This window comes from Porites lutea, chromosome 2, assembly GCF_958299795.1.
Source record: "Porites lutea chromosome 2, jaPorLute2.1, whole genome shotgun sequence".
NCBI lineage: Eukaryota > Metazoa > Cnidaria > Anthozoa > Scleractinia > Poritidae > Porites > Porites lutea.
Window position 1 is genome coordinate 14,905,854 of NC_133202.1, and position 25,000 is coordinate 14,930,853.

Here is a 25,000-nt window from a genome sequence, read left to right on the forward strand (position 1 = left end):
CATTGTTTCGCCTGCTTGACATTATCTAGTTCTATCATGTTCTATGCCTCACTTTTCTGTCAAAAAAGAGACGCATATGCTAACACTTAATTTCGCTTTCTGTTTTTACATATATTTCTCACTTCTTTTGAAAAAATATAGATGACAACAACCAAACTTCCAACTCGTCAACGAATGGCCGCAGAGAGATGGGTACAAATGAAAATGTGACGCAGACATGCAAAACTTTGGGAGTAGATCGTTATCATATTAGACATGAAGAATACAGTCAAGAGGAAAATGTTGCACATACTTTTCTGGATACCAAAACTTGTCATAAAGGTGGTTTGGGTAGGTTTCTCTTTGTTATAATAAGCATTACCCAGTAAAACAACGAATTATCATACTATCTCACTAATTCTAAAATCTTATTGGCAAAACGTACTCAGTATCTATCGCGTGATAGAGAGGAGCGCCTTATTGATCATGACTATTGACTCGAAGGAAATTCCAAATTGTAGTTAAATATTCCAATGGATTAAATGAAGCCATAAGAATTTAAAGTTAGCTACGGAGGCCGACTGGGATTTTTGTAAATATGTTTCCGTACGCTTCCTGTCAGCTTCATGTGCTCAGTTTTTCGGGCGATTCCCCAGTAAAAAAACCCCTGTATTTAACAGATTTTCTGTTGTAACAAGTTAAGGACATGATCAAAAGCTAATAAAAAGGGTGTGCTTGATTCCACTGCACAGTGCTTCTAAATGCGGCTATTTGGCCACTTTAGTAATAGCGGCAGTCAAAAGCCAAAACTAGACAAATATGCTTGATGTTTTCAACGAAGCCTTTGGTATCACACATTACATTCCCTTCCTTTGATTTACATCCTCGTGATTTGTACTGGGCCTAAAATTCAATGTTGGACGTTTTTGTTCGTTTTTGTGAAAAATGGCTTTAATAGGTAACGGTTACCAGGCTGGTAACTTGGCAAAGAGTGGCTGCGGGGAAGAGGATATACAAGAAAATGACATACCCTTTGTCTCAAAGAAGACGTTCTTTGGCAGTGATAAGGAAACTTGCAGACCTGAGGAGAGTGACGTTGGTGCTTTTGCGAATACCAGCACTAACCAAGAATGTGCATTTATTGGTAGGTATCGCATATCAAAAGACGCTGAAAGGTCATGTACTGATTTCTTTTATTTAGTTGTTTTAACCCTATTCAGTCCGGGCTTTTTTGGGATTGCTCGTGCCTTGGAGGGGCGTCGGAGGCCTTGCTCAATAACTTTAAAACCAGCCAATATTGTTATGGCTACCAAATTTTCTATCGTGACGTCGCATTGTAAATTAAAGGATGAACAATTTTTTCCCCTAAAATAGATGTAAAACGTACATTACTAAAATAACCAACGTGTCTTTATATAAAATTATGGAATTCGCTAACAAATTGATAATCTATAAAAACAGCAAAGAGGTAATCCTTAAATAAGAATGAACGAGACCAAGTTTTATGAGCCCGCGAGACTGAGCACCGGTAGGTACTTCATGTATGGGGACATATATTGTACCGCTTTTACATGAAGTACCTACCTGAGCACCTCATTCAAACCCTTGTTTTCACTAAAACCGCTGGACACCACAACCTGGTTGAGGTGTCGGTTGAGGTAATTGTCATCTAAGGTCTTCCTAGCAGGGTTGGATACCCCAAAGTCAGATTTTCATCTTCACTCAAAATACATGATAGGAGTCCTATAACTTAAAGCATTAAATAAGAGAAGAAAGAAAACAGTAAGTAGTATGCAGGACTTGAACTTGCGTCATTTGATTTATGATCCATATACGTATACACTACACCATCAAGGGCTAACTGCCGAGACCGGTTAATTTTAACTTACTTTACATGGCGTTGATCATTACATTATTGAAAGCTAACCGTTTTTAAAACAGTGCTTAACCCTAATCACTGTACTTCGGTGCTAAACCCTGTATTCAACTCTTTTCCTGACACAACTGACACTTCTCTGATTTCCCCACTTTTCTAAAAGTTCTCGTGCCCAGTAAATTCGCCTAAATATAGTATAGCGAGGTGTAGAGTATAGCGTTGTGTAATAAACATAAGATGTCCAACCTGATCCATTCTAGTATCCATTCTAGTCACAACCTTCTAGCAGGGATATCATGGTCGTTGATTATAAAAGAAAGAACTGCGACCTTCCGCCATCTTGGATCTGCCATTATGACTTAATCAAATGCGTTTATTTGGTTTGAAAACCTTAAAAATTGAGGTAGTCGGGACAGAGAATTTCAGAAGCAAAATAAATATGGCCTGTAATTAAATTCGATAGAAATGAATATTGCTCTAAATTGAATTCAACAACTATCATTTGGTCATTTTAAATTTTAAGTTTTTTCCTAAATTAGTACCTAAAAAGCCTGAATTACATATACATTAAGTCTAAAGTTTACTAACCTTAAAATTTAATAAACTACTGCTAAATAAAGTTTAGAGTGGTAATTCAATCAGGGAATGTAGGAATAACGGTTTTCAAATTTTTGCCAAACACGGCCCTCAAAACTCAGTTGCCATGGCAACGTCAGTGTTGACGAACACGTTACCGAGGATGTTCCCAAATAAATTTTAGGAAAAGAGTCTAAGTTTGGTGGCCATACTTTGAGCAGTTTTGAAGTTATTCAACTTTAAACTAGAGGGTGACTCAAATGCCCCCACCCGGTCTGAATACGGTTCAAGTGTTCGGCTAAATATTTTTTTATTAAAGAACTCTGAGCAAAGACAGCTCCTCTGAGTCTCTTGTCGCTAAAAGGCGGATGAAGACCATTACGACATCTGGGCAAAGTATTACAGGCAGATTCATCTTTATTTTTGTCTCTTTAAAATATACATAAGAAGTGATTTTTTCAACTTTGGTCTCTTGTGTGGGGCCAGTCGTTCAGCTGAATAGTCCAGTTTCGAATTGGTCGTGGCTGCTGAATTAAAGAAGAGCTGAAGACCTTTTTGTACAGGGTTAGCCTGGACCTAACGTAAAATATTCACAAATACCGGCTAAAAGGTCCCGGAATTTGAATTTAACTGACAATAGACACAGTTTTCCACGGGTCTTCCTTTGACTGGAATATGTGAATATATTTACCTTAAGTCGAGGCTAACCCTGTATAAATGAGTCTTCAGTGCTTTTTTTCAGTGGCCGCGACGAGTTCGAAACTGGACTATTATCCCATATGAATTATTCCACCAACAATTTAAAACGTTCCACCAAACAAGGCAGAAGGGAAAGTGGTGATAGCATACAATTAGAATAAGTTTTCCTTTGAAGATCATCAGGCAGCTGCCACGCCGTTACTAGGCAAACGCACAATGTCAGCCATAAAAATTGGCGTTACTTTAAAACTTTCTTGTTAAGCATAAGTTTCGTCATTAGTGTATAAAAACAGTCGCTCAGTTTAAACTTAATATTTATCATCTACTTAGCCAGTTTTGAAGCATTGTGCTTATACACACTAAAAATGGTTACAAGCTTTACCGATATTTTAGTGATGAATCCCTAAGGAACTGTTCCATTGGTTTTCATCCGACAGATCAATTGGAGCACCAAAATACAAGTTCTCTTACAGATATCAGCTGCCACAAACAAAGCTCGCAAGTGATTCTAGGGAACAATGAAGACGCCAGGTTGAATACCACATTCTGTGTAAGCGAACATCAGGGAGATAAAATATGCCATTCAGAAGAAACATTACTATGCAAGAAGGTTCCAATCACGTCATCCGAGTTGACAAGTTCAGGAAAAGGGGAAAGCCATTATTCTGATACAACCATGGAAGAAAGGATCAGTGGGTATAAACACAGAAAGGAAAATTCTCAAAACAAGCAAAATGCTGTCAAACACGGCAACGAAGACGACACATCCTTGGATGTCAAAAGTAAGTTAAGCGCAGTTTTCATAGGTTGTTTTGCGTTATGTATGTGGGTATGATAAAGGCTTAACTGAAAAGAATAGCAGCTCCAAAAGTCATCTTACGGGAAACGACCTTATTCAAATATAATTATCAAGAGAGAACTGGAGGATCAGAAGACGGATCCTCCTTTACCCTATTCCATTAGTAATCCCTCTTATTGCTTGTTTCTTGTAACAAAATGGCGAGTAATTCAAATGTTAATGTCTGTTTTGAGTCTTAATGTAATAAATTTAAAATGACTTAACTGTGCAGAAATCCTAATTTTTAAAAAGAGTCACTTGCCCAACCGACGAGGGCTTTAGGTGTGAGGGTATTTGAGAGTGGCTGGAAACTCGTTGAAAGTGAACTTGTAAGAGCACTATCGACCAAGCGAAAATCTAAAAATCTTTTGAAACCGCGTAATTTTTTGTACAACGAATCGGCCTTCCGTACACACGAAACCAGTTATACTGCTCACCGAAACGTGGCTTTTTGAAGCCGCTCTTCAGAGTGGTTTGATTCGTGTAGACGATTGAAACCGGAAATTTATTATTAAGTATTATTAAGTATCGAGTTTCATCCTTTCCCAAATATGAGGGTAGGGCCTTAATAATCCATCAGTATCCATTCGTGAAATGAATCAGTCCAAAATTAAAATTGAGCCTCGTATCAAAAATCAAATGTTGATCGTATTATTTAAAAATAGCTATCATAATTATCAGATTACGCTTTTTTACGAAACTGAGCAATGTAAACTGTTTTGGATATGAAAAAAATATTTAACTTAAAAGTTAAAAGCGCAACGTCCAAGCCGTAACTAACACACGGACATGATGGTGCATGAATGGATCTAGTTTAACATCTACTTAGCTGGAGACAAACTAACTTCCGAGTTACGATTTCGAGTTGGATTTTGAGTTGGATTTTCGAGTTAGGATTTCGAGTTGGATTTCGAGTTGGATTTTCGAGTGAGGATGTAGAGTTGGTTTTTTCGAGATGATTACTAGTAATCCAGCTGCAACGAATCGGCTAGTTTGTCCGTAAACCGTCTCGTGGATTTCCAGCGCAATGCAGTCAACAAAAGAATTCCTGTAAGGGTGGAGTTTGTGTTTTGCCTTTTTTTCTGCGACATCACTATATAAAGCATACATGAAGTGAGAGGCAAGACATAGAGTCTTACATGAAAAGAAATAACAGCAAGGGGTGACAGGCTGCACATCTTCACCGGCGTAAAACCTAGTGGAAAACCAGGGCGTAAGGAGCTAGCGTTGTTAACCTTTTACATATTGCTCCAGTGAGGAGAACTCTTTCAGGGATTTTACATTTTAAAATTTGAATTATCATATAGCTTCTATGTAGCGGACCACGATACTGCTCGGTACAGTTTATGTTCAGCAGGGGAAAATGTGTAAGTTGAGCAGAACTTTTAATGTACAGCAGACAGTTTATTCAGTTCACGCGTATTCCTGTTGAATTTTCAGGGGCACCCAACGACAATTTTCGGAAAAATATCTGTTCGGAAGACGATTTGAGATCTAGAATTTTCGGCACATCTGCTGTAAAATTTCTTGCTTGCCTGCCTCTCCTAGGATTTTCGAACATCTAAAAAATGGTAAAATTGCCCATTTTCAACGGATTTTTACCCTAAAAAGGTCACCTAGAATTTTCGGGAGCCTTTTTTCTGGCTGAAATTTTCGAACAGGTAAGTTTTGATCCCTATAATTTTCGGATCATTAGACTTTCAGCTAGGAAATCCGAACAGATGAAAAATTTATAGGGGATAAAAATATGCCCATATCCACCGTTTAAATACAAAAACACGTTTAAGAATGCTATGTTTAAGTGGTTTTGAGCTATATTCTCGTTGGGTGCCCCTGAATTTTTTGCCCGTTTATAAGATAAGTCTGCTCAAAATTACGATAATTTTCCAACAGGGGGGCATTTTGTATACGCATGCGTCAATATAGGCTGTTGAAGTACCACAGACGCATTTTCTATGAATTGTTTATGTTCAGTACCAGCATTTCCAGGCTGGTTTTTGGAGCTGAATGACTTGTATTGGGTGCTACCTTCCACAAACATGTTCTTTAAGGTATCGAGGTATTTCTACTATGAAAGTGAGTTTATTGTAGCCTCGCTGTCGCCCTTGACAGAACGGTCTTTCCTTTCGTAAAACAGTACATAGAAGACAAGATGGCGGCTGAATGTTCTTACCACCTAACATTTCGCGCACATTTTTTGAGCAGGAGGAAAAGGTCAGTATGATAGTTTTTCTTTAAACAATTATCCTATAGATACTTAATTCTTCTCAATAGTATAAATCTAAAATCGAACTTAATCGTTTCGGGAATACAGTGGTTAATTAAATGTCCACATCCTGCTGTGAATTTGTTTTTCACCCTTTCTCTGGCTTGTTTATCTCGAAATCTTGCCTTTCTCCCCAGATTAAGTTAATGATTAATGAAACTAAGAATACTTCAGCGAATAAATGGCGCTTTGATGAAGGCCGTGAAAAATCGCCTTCTGCAGTAATTTTAGCTTTCCTTTCCGGTACGGCTTCGTGGGACATAAAATATACGCACGTCAACTATATATTTAAATCAATATGATGATGCCAGTAAGATTGTGTTTTGAAAATAAGAATAATCTATCATTTAGTTATACAAAGGAAAAAAATTACAGCAATCGGTTAGAATTCTGATTTTTTCCACCTTACTTTGATGGTACACTGTTTGCTTACATTTCATTATGCAAATAAATATAACATTTTGGCGTTTTAAAGAAAATCTAGCCTAACTCCCCAACCCTAAAATAGCACGAAATGAAACGTTATCAATACACCTTTTAAATAAATCCTGGCTTCTGTTGCAAAAAAATCGCATTTATTCCTAAATGATACCATTTTGTAGATATTACATATGTTGATATGCTAATTTGTGAGACGTTTCATTCACGAAGGATGTTCACTGAGGCCAGCTTCTCCTCTGTATTGAACCACATTCTTGTTTAATGCATCAGTTTCTGCTTGATAATTCTTCCATGATGTACTACTTACATAAGGGGTTCATCTGAATACAGTAAAAAGCTCTCAACAGAAACATTAATAATAGACAAATTAATCCATCCATTTGCGCCATGTTTGTTGTCGCATCCCAGCTCATTTGGGTCCTTTAGTAGAAGTATTTATTTTTTGAGGAAACAACATTATATGCACCCCTTTAACAAACTTCCTATCTTTTGTTTAAACAGGCTTTGAAGGTGAACAACATCGTCAGTTACATGTAGATTTATGGAGTGATGGCTATTCTCTGTTTTGAATGGATCACTGCTGTCATCAAATATAAATTAATAACAAGAAATCGCTTGTGGAACAAAGGAGTTGTTACTCAAGTGTCGCTTCAAAATAGTAGCTTAAGAAAAATCTCTGTATCTTTTAGAGTTAAAGAAAAATAAAAGTACTGTTCGTTTTTTGGGAGTATGTGCATTCGTTTTGTTTGCAAATGAGTTTATGAAATGCTCAAGTGATTATGTTCTACATAATCACTTGTAATTGTTTCTGTCTCAAACTCAATCCATTAATCATTTCCTATAGAATATTTTTTATAAATTTTCCTCGAAAACTTTCGAAATACTGTAAAAACCCATAGATTTCACGTTTTTGTGGCATATATAAACGCTTGTCTTCGCGATCAGTTTAACATGAGACACGCGCTAATAAATAGACCTCGCGTGGTAAATTTTTTTTTTCGCTTTTTGTCTTAAACCAGCTGAACATTGCTACGATGCATTTCCTCCCTGATATGTAAAACCACGAGTTTGGAAATCAAACCATAGAAATGCATTGCTTTGCCAGTGAAAATCAGACTTATACAGGAACATGACTTTTTGGCGTTGAGTCTTGAAAGTCTATAAAAGGCTAAGAAAACCTACTGCTGAAAAATCTACAAGTGAAAACCCGCGTAGAAAACGTCTGATTTTTATCATGGAGAATATTTTTTGTAGGAAAGTACGGTATTCAAAGCACCAAAGAAATGGCTTTTAAAAGGACTGTAACTTTACGCGCGAGTTTTCGATTTCCCGCCATCAGATTTGATGCGCCCACGCTATTGTCGTTCAGCAGATTCACGCATGCGCATGCAAAATGCCCTCCTGTTTAATTTTCCATAGCTGCTGTTATATGTGGCTAAATATCATTTAGGCAAAGTTAAAGTTGAGCGAGTTGGCCAGCGGTCTTCTCCCACTTCAGTATGTGACCTACGGGGCGGCCCGCGAGAAATTGCAGGGCTCCTTGTGTGCACTAGTGTTGCTTTGCATTGTAGCTTTGCTTGCTGATCGTAGCGGATCAATTTTTCCCTTCTTGCGAATCATTACGGATTCTTGCTCCCTCTTCTCCCTCCCTGCCTGGTGGTTTTGTCAGTATTTTTTCAGGTAAGTATTCTCTTAGGTAAGTATCTCCACTGAATTTATTCAGTATGACGGTGCCGGTTAGTGGCCGCTCTTGGGGTGGTTCCCGCTTCCAGGGTTGCCATGGATACCTCCTCTCTGCTTATTGCATTTGGCCCTCCTCTAACCTTTAAGGCAAGTGCTCCCAAGTTCATCATTAGCGATGAGTTTAACTTAGGTATTTGCTTTTAATATCTCCTTACAGTTTAGGTTTACGCGATCTTAGAGTTCAATGTTCAGCTCAGTACACAGCATGTATTCTTTAAATATATGCAAATCTGACACCGGTTTTGGGTATTTACCGCGGTAGAAGCGTGACTTAAATACATTATGATGCTGTGTCCTTTGAATGTCGGTTTAAAACTCTATCGCTTTGTTAATGTGACATAATTTCAATATTAAAGGAGATTCAAAGCTAGATATTTTTGTTATTATATAAACACCAATGAAATACCAGGTGAGCTTTCGCGCGAAAACATGATATCTTCACACGTGAAAATAACATGCTATTTTCACTCGTGAAAATATGACCGTTGCTATGGCTACATAATGAATCGCGCCTTTCGCAGGAAAAAACTGTTGCGGTGAAATGGTTTGGTATTTCGTTGGTGTTTATATAATAAATAGAACATTACATGGCCGCTTGGAGATACGAAATTTCTCTTCTCGTGTTAAAAATATTTCACTCGTTCGCTGCGCTCACTCATGAAATATTTTTCAACACTCGAAGAGAAATTTTGTATTTCCGGGCGGTCTCTATATACTATAGCATTTAGGTTTTTTACCAATTAATTGACTGGCTTCTTTATGCCACTACATAATTTATGCAGTTAAATATAAGTTTACAAGCAAGATCGGCCTTTTCGAATTTTACGATTCTCATCAGTTGCTATGTGGAATAAAGGCTCTGCTCAACTTACACATTTTTCCCCTGCTGAACATAAACTGTACCGAGCCGTATCTTGGTCCACTTCATAGAAGCTACATAATCTTCAAATGTTTTGTAAAATCCCTGAAAGAGTTCTCTTCACTGGAGCAATATGTAAAAGGTTTTCAAAGGTTTCACGCCGGTGATGATGTGCGCCCTGTCACCCCTTCAAGTTTTTGCTATTTTTTTCAGTCAAAAATACAATTACGAATGCAATACTAGGATAGATTAAACAAGATTACCGCAATCTTGAAAAGACCTCAAGAAGATGCGCAACATCGCTGACAAAGTACGTTTTGTAAAACGACGGAAAATTTATTGGAAACCCCGCCCAAAAAATCCCGCCCAAAGATCCTAACTCGAAAATCCAACTCGAAACCCTAACTCGGTAAATAGGCAACCTCAGTTAGCTGATGAGGACGGCAGTTTTAATTGGAGTGGGCAGGGTGAAGGAAACTTCGTCTGCGGCGCAGCCATAATTATAAATGATTTTTGAAAGAGGAAAGAAGGGTTGTTTACCATTTACAAATCACATGGGCAAGGGTTTGGGCAAATGGTAACCAAAATTAAGGATAGGCAAAATTCGTCCCGGAATCGCGTTTTCCATTTGTACAAATCAGTTTCATTTAACAAAAAACGACCGCGAAGGTCTGATTCGAAACTGGTATCAATGAGGGCTTTGGAGAAATGGAATACGAATTTCCGATTGGAACATACCGTCCGTCCTTTTCAGATGTTCCGTTGCTCCCGCGAATTTTCCGCTGGAACGACCTCAAAAGTCGTGTTTCATTTACTTGTCAACCGGATCTTCGCGAAACTTAAATGGTAAATAACCAAGTTCTCGCTTTTCCTTCTCCCAAGTATTCCCGCCAATTCGGGGCGAATGACTTCCTTTCACCACCTCACGCGCTTCCAATTAAGTTTCCTAAACCGTGCTTAATTTTTCAGGTTTGACGTCAGCTAATTTTCATTCCAATTCAAAAGAAAGCCTAAAGACAGTGGAGAATGAAGAAGATAAAACCAGCGTTATTCTACGAGAAGACTTTGTGCCTGACTTGAATAACAATTCGTTGCCGACGGCTGCCTATGCGATGAGTAAACCACGTGTAAAGGCAAACAATGAAATGTTCGAGAACGAAGAGGATAAATACAGTGATCTTCTAGGAAAGAAATTGTCGTCTGAGGTGAACAGTAATTCTCTTACGAAGGCTTCAAACGAACCACTAGCTCCGAAAGAAGACAGATTAGACGCGAATGAAACGAAGAATGGAACAGACATCTCCGATAAGACGGAAAAGGAAAGATGTAGTATCCCGCCGGATAAGCAATTCCCTATTCCCAAGCTTGCAACGAATCAGGCAAGTGAACCCGAGGAAGAAAGCCACCAAGAAGTCTACGTTTTTTCTAAATGTGAGTAAATTGATATGGCAAAATGACTACTGAATTAGCTCGTCATAGGTTTTAGCGAAAAAGTAGACTGCGGACAACGTAATTTGTTATGGTGGGGAAAACGTGCTCGTTTCTGGCCTCTCGGCGAATAGCTGCTCGCGCTTTACGCTTTTCCCCACTAACTTTGTAGAAAAAATACACAACTCTTATTAGCCGAGTCTGGGGTCCTTACCATAAATTATGAATCGGAACGTTGCACTTGGGCCATAAAATCGACGGGAAAAAACGCGGATCCCGTAATTTGCAGCACAGACCGAGAAAATGAGCCTAATAAGATGTTTTTTGGTTCTTGCTTCGGGGACCGGAAACAAGTGCGAGACAAGCGATTTGACAGTCATTTGACAGGCGTTATTCTACTTGAGAGTTTTTATTGGCTCACGAGAGCAATTACAAAGCATTACAAAGGCTACCCATTGGAAGTGAAATCAAAAACGCAAATGCGCCATGTTGAAAATGTTTATTCGGCCAAAACTAAGAGCACTGTAAGTTTTAACTCACCAATATAACGTTGGAGTCGAACTTTCTCCAAATCTTTTTTTTTCGTGAAAAAAGATTTAGAGCTGCAAAATGAGCATTTAGTTTTGAAATTTTGATCCGTACAGTAAGTTATAGACCGCAAATTGACCAATCGCAGGGCGAAAACAGACTAAGTCTTGTTAGGTACCAGTCAATTCCAAAACCGCCCAAGCCCCCTCCCGCCGGACTAATGGACTACTACTAATGTGACTGCGTGATGCAGTTAAGCCTTAATGTGTTGCTTGTAATGGACTGCGTGACTGCGTGATGCGGTTCGTAAGTCCAAAGCACGACGCCAACTCGCCAACGAGTCTTCAGTAGCACAATGGTTAGAGCATCCGATCTAGAACACGGAGGGTCGTGGGTTAGAATCCAATCTGGGGTCAAATTTTTTCTGTGTCCTCCTATGGCTGTTTCTTTATATCTCCCTTTCTTAACTTTATCACGGAGGTTTGCTCAGTTTAATAAAATTGTTCGTTTCAGAATACAATATAATAGAAAGGTGATTAATCATTTCTCGCTTTTCCTGATACCAAAAAAATTATGAAACGTTGTTAAAAGTAAGAAACAAACATGGCTTCCTGTTCAAAGCATGAAAACCCTGCTTATAGGTTGTTCTGACTGTGCATGTTTACCTATAGAGAATCTTTGTTTACTGGTGGAATCAACTGGAGCAATGGCCCTTGAACGCGGGGCACATGCTGAATGACAGAATTACGAAGTCCTTTTGCTCACGACCGCTTACCAACGTTTTGACACTTAAGTCAAATGCCCGACAAGACGGGCCTCATTTTGGATCAAATTCCACACTGTACAGAGCTAAGCTCCCGCCAAATGCCCGGGGTATGCCCGGGGGGGCATTGCTTTCAGTCTAGCAAAAATGAGGAAAAATGGAATGCTTGCGTTATGTCAGCCAATACAGAGTCGTATTTCGTTGTATTTGTATTAGAAATGCTCCAAATATGTAGAAAAACTTTCTGAGACCCTAAGAAATGGAACGTACTACACTTTTAAAGAATTTTGTGAATTTGGATGTTATTTATGTTCTGATTTTGATTAAGGTACCCCAAGGGCGTTTGGAGTCAAGGGAAAGGAAGTAACTTATCAGAAAGGCTCTGTACTGGATTTGGAAGAGAACAGGGAGGTAGAATTCAAATCTTTTGCAAATGCACGTCCCTCGACGCTTCCTTGGAAAATCATGGAGAAGGCAAAAAAGTTCATTTGTGCCTGCTTAAATGCTGACAGCAAAGGAATAATCTACTTTGGAGTTGGAGACTCACAAGAGCAATGTTCAAGGTTTAAACGCGGTGAGATCCTTGGACTTGACGTTGAGGATGTCGCTGATGACATAATGAAAGCTTTACAGTTCGTTCTTGATGATCACATTAAGAGTGATACTGGCCCACTTCAGAAAGGAGGGGAGCAGAACTGTGTAAACATAGAGTTTGTTCCAGTTGTAAACCAAGAGGGCCGCACAGGTCTTTCTGTCATCGAAATTGAAGTGAAGCGAGACTGGAAGTTCTGTAAGAATAACGTCTATTTTTGCAAATCCTGGGTTGAAAAACGAGGAGTTTATAAAGATGGAGATACATCTGTAAAGAAGGGCCTAAGTGACTTTTACAAAGTATCCAAAGATCAATACGACGTTGCCATTAGGACAAATGGCGCCTCAACAAACGTGAAGCAGCATGAGGTTAATCGGCAAGTGAAAGAACCTCTTATGGCAAAGTACAAAGAATGGAAGAGAGAAGCAAAATTGGGTAAGGATTTATTGTTTGTCGGTTTAGTTCCCGCCAGCTATTCATTTTTTCTTTTCACTCTAACAAAGGACTTAATTCTTTAGCATTCCTTTAGAGAACATGTAATGAATACTGTACATTAATTTAATCAAGCAACTCGGACATATAGGCAACTGTACAACTGATGGGGAACCACTGACAAATAACAGTCTTTTTCATTCGATGCAAATTTTCTTACATTTTCACGTGATCTGTAAATAACTGCCTACAAAAAGTGGTTTGCTCATGCGCAATGTCGTCCAACTGTGTTTGGCTACAAATTATATTCAGCTCATGCGTAAATGAAACCACACTTTTCTCCTTCTTACGATCGCTCTTGCGTGAAAATGGCAGATCGCTTGCAAATAATTAAAAAAACAAAATCGGTGGTCGAATGATAAAACAATTATTGGACTCGGTTATCACAAAATATCGTGATTCTCGCAGATCAATTATTTGCTTCATCCTTCGGCTTCGGTAAATAATTGATCTACTCCCCACGATATTTTGCTCCACCTCGTCCAATTATCGTTAAATACATACAAGCTAAGAAGATCTAAGAGATATAGACATTTGTTACTGAATCTAATTAGAGATGAATGTTTGTGTACCGTTGATGCTGGGGGTAATCTGCAATTAACCACTTTCCCACTTGCTTTATATGTTACAAAACTGGGTTCAATTTCGACCGTGTACTGTGGGTCAACTGACACGTTTTCTTATTGAACTTCAAACAATAGTGGTTGCGTTTGTGTCTATACGTGTGGGCGTTTCTTGTGTTCCTTTTGACAACAAAGTGTCATCACAGGAGCATGCTCATCGCCATTTCTTTTCTTTCTTTGTCAGGAATCGATGAGACAGCCGAAGGTAAGTAGATTTGTTAATAGTTGTTGATTTTCAGGGTATTTTCGTGACTAAACCAAAACAACGTTTTCTATGGAACATCATATTTGCGTTATTGACCGAAGCTTCATCAAACATTGCCAAGAGAACGTTTTTCTTGCGAGACCAAAGCAGAAAATGCCGAGCGGGCAAGATAAGCTCATCTTGCCCACTCGGGTAGCCCATCAGAACATAGGATTCGCTTCATCTTGCCCCCTCTCGGAGCCAGTCATATAATAAATAACAATTATTCACCGAAGTGAAGGTGGCTAGTGGTGGCAGGAAATTTACCGAGGCCGCTTGGCGGCGAGGTAAATTACCACTAGCCGCCGACATTTTTAGTATATACTAAAACAGTGAGATAATTGAGCACAAAAATGATGATTTTTAACTAATTTACTGTTGCCAACGATTACAATTTTGGCGCGCAATGACCGAACGGCCGTGGTTGTCGCTTTTCTTGCCGACAAATAAAACTTTTGAAGGCATTTACTTAGCTCTTGCGGGGAAATTTCTTAAAAAGGAGTTGTGAATTCTTTTTGTATTTAAAATCATTCTGTAAAAAAGATAATTAAGTTTAGTTTTAAGCTTATTTATGAACAAGTCAACTTAATAAAGTAACGCAAGACTTAAGCTTAATTTGCTTTTGTAAACAAAAAACTTTTTCACTGGTTTTATCGATAAATTCAAGTAAAAAAGACAAAGTTTTACCTGTTAAAGCTTCCAAACCGAACTTCTTCACCTTCTTCTTGTATTTCGGGAACAGCTTGCTTGATTAGCTGTGAAATTTTTCTGTTTGTTACAGCAGCAAACCGTGAAGGCATTTTGCTCGCAACTTACGCGAGTTTGGTGTCGCTCGCTCGGAGAACTGGAGGTGAATTAGTGAATAGTGCAGGATATTCACTGATTGAGTACACAATCAGAACGCGTGAAAAACACTACCCACTGTTTTAGTATATACTAAAATGATTTATTGCCTCGTGACAGACTCTATCTCAGATGACGCTGACCTTCAAAAGTTTAGTTCTTTGGTGAGACTGCGGTTACGTGACCTGAACTTTAAAGATTTTGGTTATGTTCTCATTGCCAACAAGATGCCTCCACAGTACAGGGGGACCCCAAACCTAGCCTTTTTGCAAAACATACCGTGGCTCGCAGTATTTGACTTGTTTGACGCTGCCTCTAAAAAGGATGGACTGTACTACGCTTGCAACGAAACGACGGACTCTCCAAGAGCAAAACTCAGAAGCCTTGATGATTTTAAAGGAGTTTCACCTGACTGGATATCCGGCAAAGGATTCGATATCTCAACAAGAGGTACGACTTGGATTTTGGGAAATGAGGAAAAGCAGAAAGGAGATTGGATAAAATGGTCCAAGGACTGTTTCTACCGAGCTCTTTCCACCTACAAATTCTGTTGTCCTCCTGGGCGGCTCATGTGCATTGTCCTTGGTCTTGATCAAAGTAATGTTCAAGAAATGGTTGACATGATGGAATGTTGTTTCAATATCCTTGGAAATTCAGCTAGTAATTGCGTTACCATTATTAGCGAAAGCAAGACTGTGGCAGATGCTTTTATCAGAGCCTCCAAGGTACAGCTACAGAGAGAACTCAGAGAATGCTCCATAACTAGCATCCCCTGGCTACTGTTGAAAGAAATTGTGCGTGAAATGGTTGGACCATCGCAATTTGAGGAAAGGGGAGCTAAAACGGAACTCCCGTATTTGACTGGACTTAAAGAAGTTTTTAACAAAATGATTCATTCGTGGGATGATCTTGAGGTCTATATTCCAAATCCCCGGCTGCCGCGTTCAACAGAAGACATAGAGAAAGCAAGAAATGCCTTTTATAAGGGTGCAAAAGCCAGTCAAACTAATTTATCCCACAATCATTGCATCGAAAGGACACTGGAAGAAGAGACAATGCTAAGAATTGAACAAGCCTTAAAGACCTTGTCAAAATCAAGTAAAGAGATCAACTGTCACGTCATAACCATCACTGTTGCTTACGAACCAGGATCTGGAGCAACGACTCTTTGTCGCAGAGTCCTTTGGCGCAAACGCATGAAATACCGTTGTGCCGTCGTTAAGGCAATAACAACGAACACAGATTATCAAATCGAGCAACTTCAGGGAATCGTTTACGACGAAACGAACTTTAACTTGTCCCTTCCATGTCTTATTCTTGTCGATAACTTTCCTGAGAATGAGATGAAGCAATTAACTGAGAGAATAATGAGAAGACAGACCAAGTGTGTCATTCTCTCAACGTTTCCAATATCAAAGCTCAGTACAAACTCGGATCTCGACTTGACATTGCGACAGCTGGACGAGAAGGAGACGATTCTAGTCAAAGATATTTTAATTAATATCACAAGCGACATCAAGCGAAGAAGAGAAGCAGAAGAGGTTCTCGAAAGAGAGAAACGATTCATTTGGTTTGGATTGGAATTGTTCGGACGCGAGTATGACAAAATCGAGGAGAGGCTTCACAACCACATCAAGAGTACATTTGACTTTCTGGATGATTCTCAAGAAAGTCACGAGAAGGTCCTTAACTTCTGCTGCTTTCTGCACTATTACAGTGATGGCCGAACGATTCTTCCACACTCAGTTGCCACCGATTTTCTCTATCAAGCCAGTAAAGAGAACGAGGGGAATTTTGCATTAACGCAACATATTCACAAAATCTTTGGTGGACTTCTTCTCGAAGGATTCAACGACACAAACGGCTACTATGGATGGAGACCAGCACATTCTCTTGTTAGTGAAGCTGTTACCTCAAGACTCAACATCAAAGACACGGCCATTGTTCTCTTAGAACAGATTCACAAAGGAAGAGCCTACGTTAACAAGTTTTTAAAAGAGGAAATTTTCAAGGTGTTTTTGGATCGAAAGAGAATTTCTGACCCAGTGTGTTTGGAGTATAATAGAAGAAATACTGAAAACATTGATTCCGATTTTGAGAACGAGGTCCTTGGTTTTTATGGCTTGAAGACGCGATATTCACCTTTGATAGCGGATATCCTGGAAGGGGATGATGGAATTCAAGGAGCCCTTCGATTACTCATCACAATCTGCCAGAAGGCTTCGGAAATGGACGAGAAGGCATACACGTGGCAGCAGCTGGCGCGATTCATGGGATATGAGATGCGTGGGATGGAAATGGACGAGGAAAATGAGGAGCATGGCCGTCTTTATTCTACTATGATTGAAGAACGTGGAATGATGCCCATGCCTAAAACAGGTATCGAAGCAGCGCACACCGCGGTTGACATAGCCATAAATCAACAACCCAAGTACAGGCATCACTATGTGACCAAAGGAACGCTGTACCTTCTACAGCTAAGAGATTTCAAACCAGAAGAACGGCTTACTATTCCGGCAGCGATACCTAAAGCGATCGACATATGCGGCAAAGCATTAGAAGTCTACGACAAAGCACTCAGCACATCTCATGAACTTAACTACTACTCGATGATTGGAAAAATTCAAGCCATTGTTTTACTTCTGGAAATAGTGAAGGGTTTGCCCTTTTTTCGTCTAGATGGTGAGAGCATTACAAAGTATCTAAAGAAGCCTGAAATTCCAAGGGAAATGGAAGACGTCCTCACACCGGAAGAACACAACTATATAAAACATCTCAGTGCGACGACACTTGGTCTTCTCAACGAAGTTTTTGGGGACGTTAAGTTTCGACACATGACAACGTATGACGACAATACAATAAGAGGGTTAACTAATGCCAAAATAAGGGCGTCAAAATTGCGACGAACCTTTTATGAAGTAACCGGCTTCGATAGATGCCAACTAAGTGACGTGGTGGTTCCGGTACCCTCACTACCTTTAACTAGGGATACTCAAGCTCTCTACCAACAGTTTGTACAAGACGTTCTCTTCAAGAAAAACGAGAATCCGTACAGCACATGGATTAATCTAGATGACGGTGAAATCTCGAGGATTTACAACTTACTTAAAGGGCTTTGCTCTCGCGGTTTTGGAAGCCATGATGATATGCTCATTTGCTGTAAGGCTTGTCTTCTTCTGAAAGAGAGACCACCAGTCGAAGAACTAGACGACATTGTGAGTGTGTGGGTCTCGAAATGTCCAAACTCAGAGTGGGCCAATCTATTCAACTACATGATTCACTTCCCATTTCCAGATAAACGGCTAGTTCCCTTTAACCATTCTGCTAAAGAATCAATCACTAAATGTAGCAAAATTGTTCTAGGCAAGACAGGAAAAGGATATCGGAAGTCGGCTGCCGAATACTTTCTTGGAAAGGGAACTGGATTGTATGCTATTGCAAACAGGCAACAGATCAGATCGCTTGAAAACAAGGGGGAAACTAAAACGGACTTTTGGAGAAGTAAGGAGATCTCAGAGAAGCTGGAACGAGTGTGCGGTCAAAAAGACGTCAACGTAAATGGTGTTATAACTTACCAAGGAATTCAGCTACGTTTTGACGACACGCGTTATCCAAAGCAAAGTAAAGATGACTTGTGGTTCTATGTTGGCTTTTCCGTTTCTGGCCCTTATGCATATGACCCAGTTGACAATGATACTTATGCAGACTTCTCGGATCGTCATCCCAGCGAAGGTGTAAACTGGAATTTACCTTTATATGAGAATGCCAACAGAAAATGCAACTTCGATGGGGCTGCATTAAGAGAAAAACACTATGAGGCAACCACTAAAAGAGCACAAAGGTTAGAGGGAGCAGATGCTAAGGAATTTCCCGGTCTTTCTAATAACATTCTATCGAGAGAAAGACAGTGCATGAGCCCATCAACTCCAGGTGTTCCAAACGTTCTAACCAGTGGTCCCTCGGGAGTTCCTAGGTTACCAGACAACTCCGTTGTTTCTCTCAGCTGTTTTGCACCTATTACAGCCCTGCCACCCTGGTTCGTTCGTGACAGCGTGTATCAACCAACTACATCATCACATCCTTCCTCATATGCTTCTGTCGTGCAACAGAGAAGCACAAGACGGGAGGAACCTTCGCTAAAACCCCCAAGCAGACGACATAGAGATTCCTGTGATTTGAAAGGTAGTAAATGGAAATCTATCGAAGCCACTCGTGGAACGAAGAAGCAAATGTTTTCACCTAAATACGTTGACAAAGCAGGCAAACTTCATCATGGAGCTTGGGTACTTGGCGCTGAAAAGTCTCGAGAGTGCATCATTCACAAGACTGAAAGCCGGGATATCCAAAGTACAATTAATTGCACTTTTGCGCATTCCTGGAGAGGGGATACCCTTCAGCACGTTTGTTTAATTTGTACACTCGAGAATCGGGAAACCTGCAGCAAAAAGCAGGGCCGTAAGGAGTATATTTGGAACTTAGGACCATATTACGACGAGGAAGGGACGATCTGGAAGGAAACCCCTCTAGAAAGCCCCAAGTAAAGAGCAAATAACATGTCGGTGGAATTAATTCACAACTAAGAAGGCCTTCAACAATCAAGTACTTGCATTTACTTAAGAAACTCAGAAAACCGTGAACACCAGAAATATTTCTTGAACGGTAGAGTTGGCAAGGAAAATGCCAATCATTAATTTCTGGTCTTGAGATTTGCTTGCGAGTCCTAAACTTTTATAGGATTGGTCAGTACACTACAGACCTGTCAGGTGGCTTAGGTCTTTGGTGTTGCCCTTCTAAATTGCAAACATATGGTACAACCTCCAAGAGCTACAGTAGATCACAGTGATTTCTGAGTTATTCTTTTACTAAACGTCGGTAAATACAGTTTCCTCATGGAAAGTGCTGACGTACGATATTTACGCACGAGCTTGTTTTCTCAAAACGAACGAGCGAGGCTTTGCGAGGGAGTGAGCTTTGTGAAAACAAAGGAGTGCGTAAATATCGTACGAAAACACTTTCCATGATGAAGTTTGTTTATTATATACAAACTGAGATTTTCTTGAAATTCAAGGTGATTTATTAAATCGCTTTTACAAGAATCCATGTAGTTTTGAAAGCTTTCTAAATAACTTACAAAAAGTGCTTTCCAAGTTAAATCAAGGCTTGAAATAGTAAAATAAAATGCTGAATTGACTCAACTAAGCTTACTGTAAAAACAGCATAACAATTTCATAACAACGAATTAGTTTTTCGTAAGTATTCATTCAAGAAATATATTGAACAAAAAGGAGGAAAAGCTCGACACAAATAAGTACTTCATAGCTTTTCAACGAAGCTGACTCTTTCTATGAATTGAAGATCCAAAATGTATTTATCAATGCTTCTTTGTTTGAAATTCCCAGGAGGTTTTTCTCGTAGAGAATATTGATCTCATCATCGCTTAGCGCTTCCGCTGCATCTGGTCTATTACCTTTGCCCTCCTTTTTAAGTTGCTTGTTCTTAGCTTCAATACATTTTCTTGCGCGTTCAACAGCAACGTCTTCGATGACACTGACGGGATATTTGCATTCTTTCAAATGTTGATTAAAACTTGAATATAGACCTTTAAGACTCGAAGTTTCAAAGTCTTTGCCGTCTTTTCGCATCACCCTAAGGATAAACTCGCAGAGATATACGTTCAATTCTTTGCCTTCGATGTCTTCAGGATTTCTTTGCTCGTGTTTTTCTCTCAGAAATTCAATGAGTAGCTTCACATCTCTCGTCGTAGCTAGCTTTAGCTCTTGCATTTTTGTTTTGTTGCTCGATAATGTAGTCGTCAGTTGACTTTTCAAAATGCTCAAATCTCGTGGATCATTGAGCCATTGTTAAAAGTACAAGTATTTTTGTACTTTTGGAACGAAAGTTTACTCGGTATGGAGGTTTGCACTCAAGGAACTTGAACTTGTTGAATGAAATCAGTGGTAAGTTTTGACAAGTCTCTCCTGATTGGACGAAATGCTTTACGCAAGTATGAGAAAGCCAATTCGCTGCTGTGATTGGCTATCAGAATTTTTTACGTGGGTTTTCTCATGAAGAAAACCGTGAGTAAATCTCAGTATGTATATAATAAAAGTACTTTTTCACGCTCTCGCATAGAAGGATTCGCAGCACTGAGTAGACTTAGTTGCGAGGTCGCTAGCTAACACACGGCTGTAACTTAACTTTATTGTCAAACTGTTCACGGTTTTTTAGCTCACACACGGTAATCCGGACAAGAGAAATTTAGAGCATAGGCGTCCCAAACTCAATATGTGAGCTCAAATTAATACATCTGTTAATATTTCCTAACGTAACGTTTTATAGGGTTGATATGGGAAAAATTAAAAAAAAAATGGAAAACATATCGCCTTATCTTAGCTTTCTTAAAAGGTTTTTTTTACTCGAAAAATTAGCCTGATAGGCCTTTAATTAACAAACGATGTAGCACAATTAAGGTTCGGAGTCCGAAAACCAATCTCCATATCGCTAGAAAATTAGCACATCTCACGAGCAACTCGCCGCCTCCACCAGTCTTGGAGACGTTAGGCGTTCAGGGTGAACTCGGCCGATCAATTTCGACGTCACAGACCTGTAAGGACGGGCAAAAGTGGAAGATTGAAGTTGTTTTCTATAAGCAGACCCTCCCAGAGAAATGTAAAATTGTCAACGGGCCGGGCTGCCAAGTTTATATAAAAATGCGAAAGTTAACAATGTTTATCACCACCGTTTGTGTTTTGTTTTTGATTAAGCTACGATGGCCGAAGAACAAAAGTCCGGTTGTAGTTCATATCGCTCATATGTCATTGAATCAACTGAACTCATCAACTCACACGTCAGACGACCAAGAGTAAAAGTAAACTGTTATTAAGAATGTTATCAGCTGTTTCTTCGGCGGGAAGCGGCCACCACAGGTTAGAGCGAACACCGTCAAATATTGTCCTACTCTACTGGTGCAACTTCTTTGTCAAATACTCCGTCAAATTTTCAACAACAGCGCTGTTTATACCTTGTTTATCAATGTTTGGGCCTGAAGTCATAGATTCTGTCTTCCTGCAAAAAAGATTACTTTGCTGTCTAAGTAGACAACATTTTCTAATACATGGTTGGTAAAAGTTAGAGGAAAGAGATACCACGTTTCGTAAACTGAATAACTGAATAACTGAATTAGCATGCCTCTACGCAAATTCTTGAGAACAAATTGAATCCAAAAGAGTTTTCAATGGGGTGCAAAGCTAGCGGTTTTGTTGATGTCCGACGAAAGGCCATTGGTTTTGGTGGCTCCGCACATCGCTCGATCTCGAGCACGCCAACAAAACCTACAGCTACGCGCGCTACGTTTTCAGTTCAATTTTGGCGCGCTCTATGTAATGCAATCCACGGATTGGATGGATTCCACGTCATGAATTCGGAATTGCTGGTACTGGATTTCGGATTCTTTGTCAGTGGAACAGAGATTCCAGATTCCAGATTCCAATCGTTTATAGCGAGAATCTGGATTGTTTGAGCTAAATTCAGGATTCCAAACCCAGGATTGTGGATTCCACAAGCAAAATTTCCTGGATTCGGGAATCTGAATTACCTTGCATGGGACGATTTGACTGTCTTTGACGGATAAGGAAGCAGTTTGTAAATTAAACAGTCCAGTTTCCCATGGCATTTCGTCAAAACAGAGAACTTGTTAAAGAGTTCAGAATTGATTATTCTTCATAGGAGATAACTGAGATAGCAAGAGATGTACGTAGGAGGCATGATTTGTATCCGCCACGTGAACGCACTTGAAATTGAAGAAATCGCAATGAAGGCAATGCAAACGAGTGGTTACTTTAGCTTTTGAACTTGATTTGTTCTCCGATTTTTGGACCGTTCTGAGTGATTAGTTGTCATCACCAGTAAAGGGGTAGATGCAACGAATAAAGGAAATTGCATCAAGCCCAAGCCCACAAGTAAACGCAATTACCCAGACAAACTCCAAATTAATGCATTTGATTGCCGTTATGCAAGAACCTATCTTTACGATGGGATTGGGAAAATGACTTTTGTCTTACTTCACCGAGCGTATACCAATACATGATGCAGGTAGTGTTTGTAAGCGTCCTCACCCCTCACAGCTCACCAGCAATGTAATTTTTTGAGAGAATCTTTATGGCTTCCGCTGAGTGACCGATGTCTTGGAACAATTAACGTAGTTGCACCCAAACCTTGGGAAAGGGTGAACAAAACTTAATATACCCTCTAAGACTTGGACTACTTTCACACGGTATCGGACGAATTTTCGACCGGCTAAAAACTGTGACCGGACTCTTCGTTCACAAGGGACCTTTCAATATTTTCGCTTTGTTTACACGGAACTCTGAACGGCTAGGCGTCTAAATTTTCCTACGGTTAAGATGGTTCCGTGTGAACGGAACACCCAAACGCACGATTTTCATCCGATCGAAAATTTCGTTTGGTGCCTTGTGAACGTAGCTTTAGAAGTTAACTACTGCCTTCAATCAGCACCAGAATGAAGGATAGGAGAAGAAAAGAAATGTATTGCAACTTTAAAAAGTTAGGTTTATTTTTTTAAACTTTCCGCCGCTGAAAAAATAGGGACTACGCAACGACGACGGGAAGTTTTACGACGGCATTCCCGACCGAAAGGGACTGGAACGATAACCTCGGTCTGTCGACTCTGTCGAGTTACGTTACGCATCGAGGACGGCGCTCCAAATTTTTGGGCGAAATGCAAAACAATTTTTCTCGGCGACGCGCGCGAAAGGGATTTAGAAATTTGATTAATAACGAAGAAGTTTTGCTGTTGTATGATTTGAACAAGTCAAGCAACCTTGACCTTCCGTATCGGAGCTATGATCAGTTTGACCTTGATCTTTTAACTGACGATGAATGCAAGTCTGAATTAGATTCTACAAGAAAGATGTTTACTTCCTTGCTGAAGTGTTGCAGGTTCCGGATCAAATAAGATACTATAACCGTGTTGTAGTTAATGGAATTGAAGCACTCTGTATTTTTCTTCAGAGATTTGCATATCCTTGTAGATATTCCGATATGCTGTCAAGATTTCCAAGACCAGTTCCGGACCCCCTAAGTTTGCTCGCGCTTACGCGTTTGCATTAGTCTCCCCCCCCCCCCCCTTACTTGAAAATACGTTCCGCGGGCCCTGCCTTAACTAGAAGTCATACATAGCCACCTAATTTTCTATGTTAATGGTTAATATTTTGTTCTTGTTTTCTCTCGTATTTAACTTTTGTCTTATTTTATCTTACTTGTTGTTATCTGAAAAAACTAAAAAAGTTTTCAGTTGTTGTTCAGTCAGATCAATCTGCTCCTAAGTATGTCGTCTGCAGGGTAATAAAGAGCTTTTAGCAAAAACGTTCTAAAAATTTCCAAAATAAATTTTTTTTAAAATTAAATTTCTTGTTTGAGCTAAATTTACATCACACAAAACGTATTCATATTACAACTTGACGAAACAAACATAAAAATAGCTGAGGTTACATTTATGCTTGAATTCGCTTAGCTACTTCCAATAAAAGGAAAGGACGGTGAACGGTGGACGGTGAATGGCTCAACTTTGCAGGACACATGGCTAAGTCAAAGCGATTAGCTAGAGGGTAACCAGTGCAAGCAACAAATTTAAATAAGAAAAAATTTTCATTTGTTTGAAAAGACGGTGAAAGAATTACAGCGGAGTGCTTCTTGTTTTTCCATCTCAATGACGGAATTTAGTTTGCCCTTAAAAAGAGTCATGGTTCTAAAATTTTCCAAAATAATTCATACGGCCAGCAGGTTCTGACTTTTGACAAGGGCCAAACCTGTTTTTTGTTATCCAAATTAAACCACTTTATCGATTATTTTGTCGTTTTTAAGTGAGGGTTTAGTAATTAATTAGTTATAGCCCAACACCTTTTTGGTAGAAAATCAAAAGACTGTTTTCTTTTTCCGACGTAAATTTTAGATGTAGGTATATCAGTAAGAACATTCCATTTTTGGTCCGACTCACCAATTTATAAAAAAAATTAAAATATAATTTCATTTCGGTTTTTCGTTCGATTTTGCAAATATGCAGATACCCTGCTATAAGATTAGAAACAAAATACGGTTTATTAACACTAATCAAAGTTATACCAGATGATGACTTAGAAGAGACGACTGACGTAAGACCAGGTGTGCAAATTGCTTGTTGAGCTGTTTGGGA

The 25,000-nt window shown here is 39.4% G+C and overlaps 1 protein-coding gene across 1 annotated transcript in view; it reads left to right on the plus strand.

The window, feature by feature from the left end:
* LOC140925686 (uncharacterized) overlaps positions 1 to 19,331 on the plus strand; it is a 40,291-nt gene extending 20,960 nt beyond the window's left edge. The window contains exons 7-12 of the mRNA XM_073375585.1: positions 142 to 330; positions 938 to 1,123; positions 3,568 to 3,912; positions 10,247 to 10,708; positions 12,325 to 13,044; positions 14,911 to 19,331. Coding sequence (XP_073231686.1) covers positions 142 to 330; positions 938 to 1,123; positions 3,568 to 3,912; positions 10,247 to 10,708; positions 12,325 to 13,044; positions 14,911 to 19,331 — 6,323 coding nt within the window. The remainder of the gene's footprint in view (positions 1 to 141; positions 331 to 937; positions 1,124 to 3,567; positions 3,913 to 10,246; positions 10,709 to 12,324; positions 13,045 to 14,910) is intronic.
* The last annotated feature ends 5,669 nt before the right edge of the window (positions 19,332 to 25,000 follow it).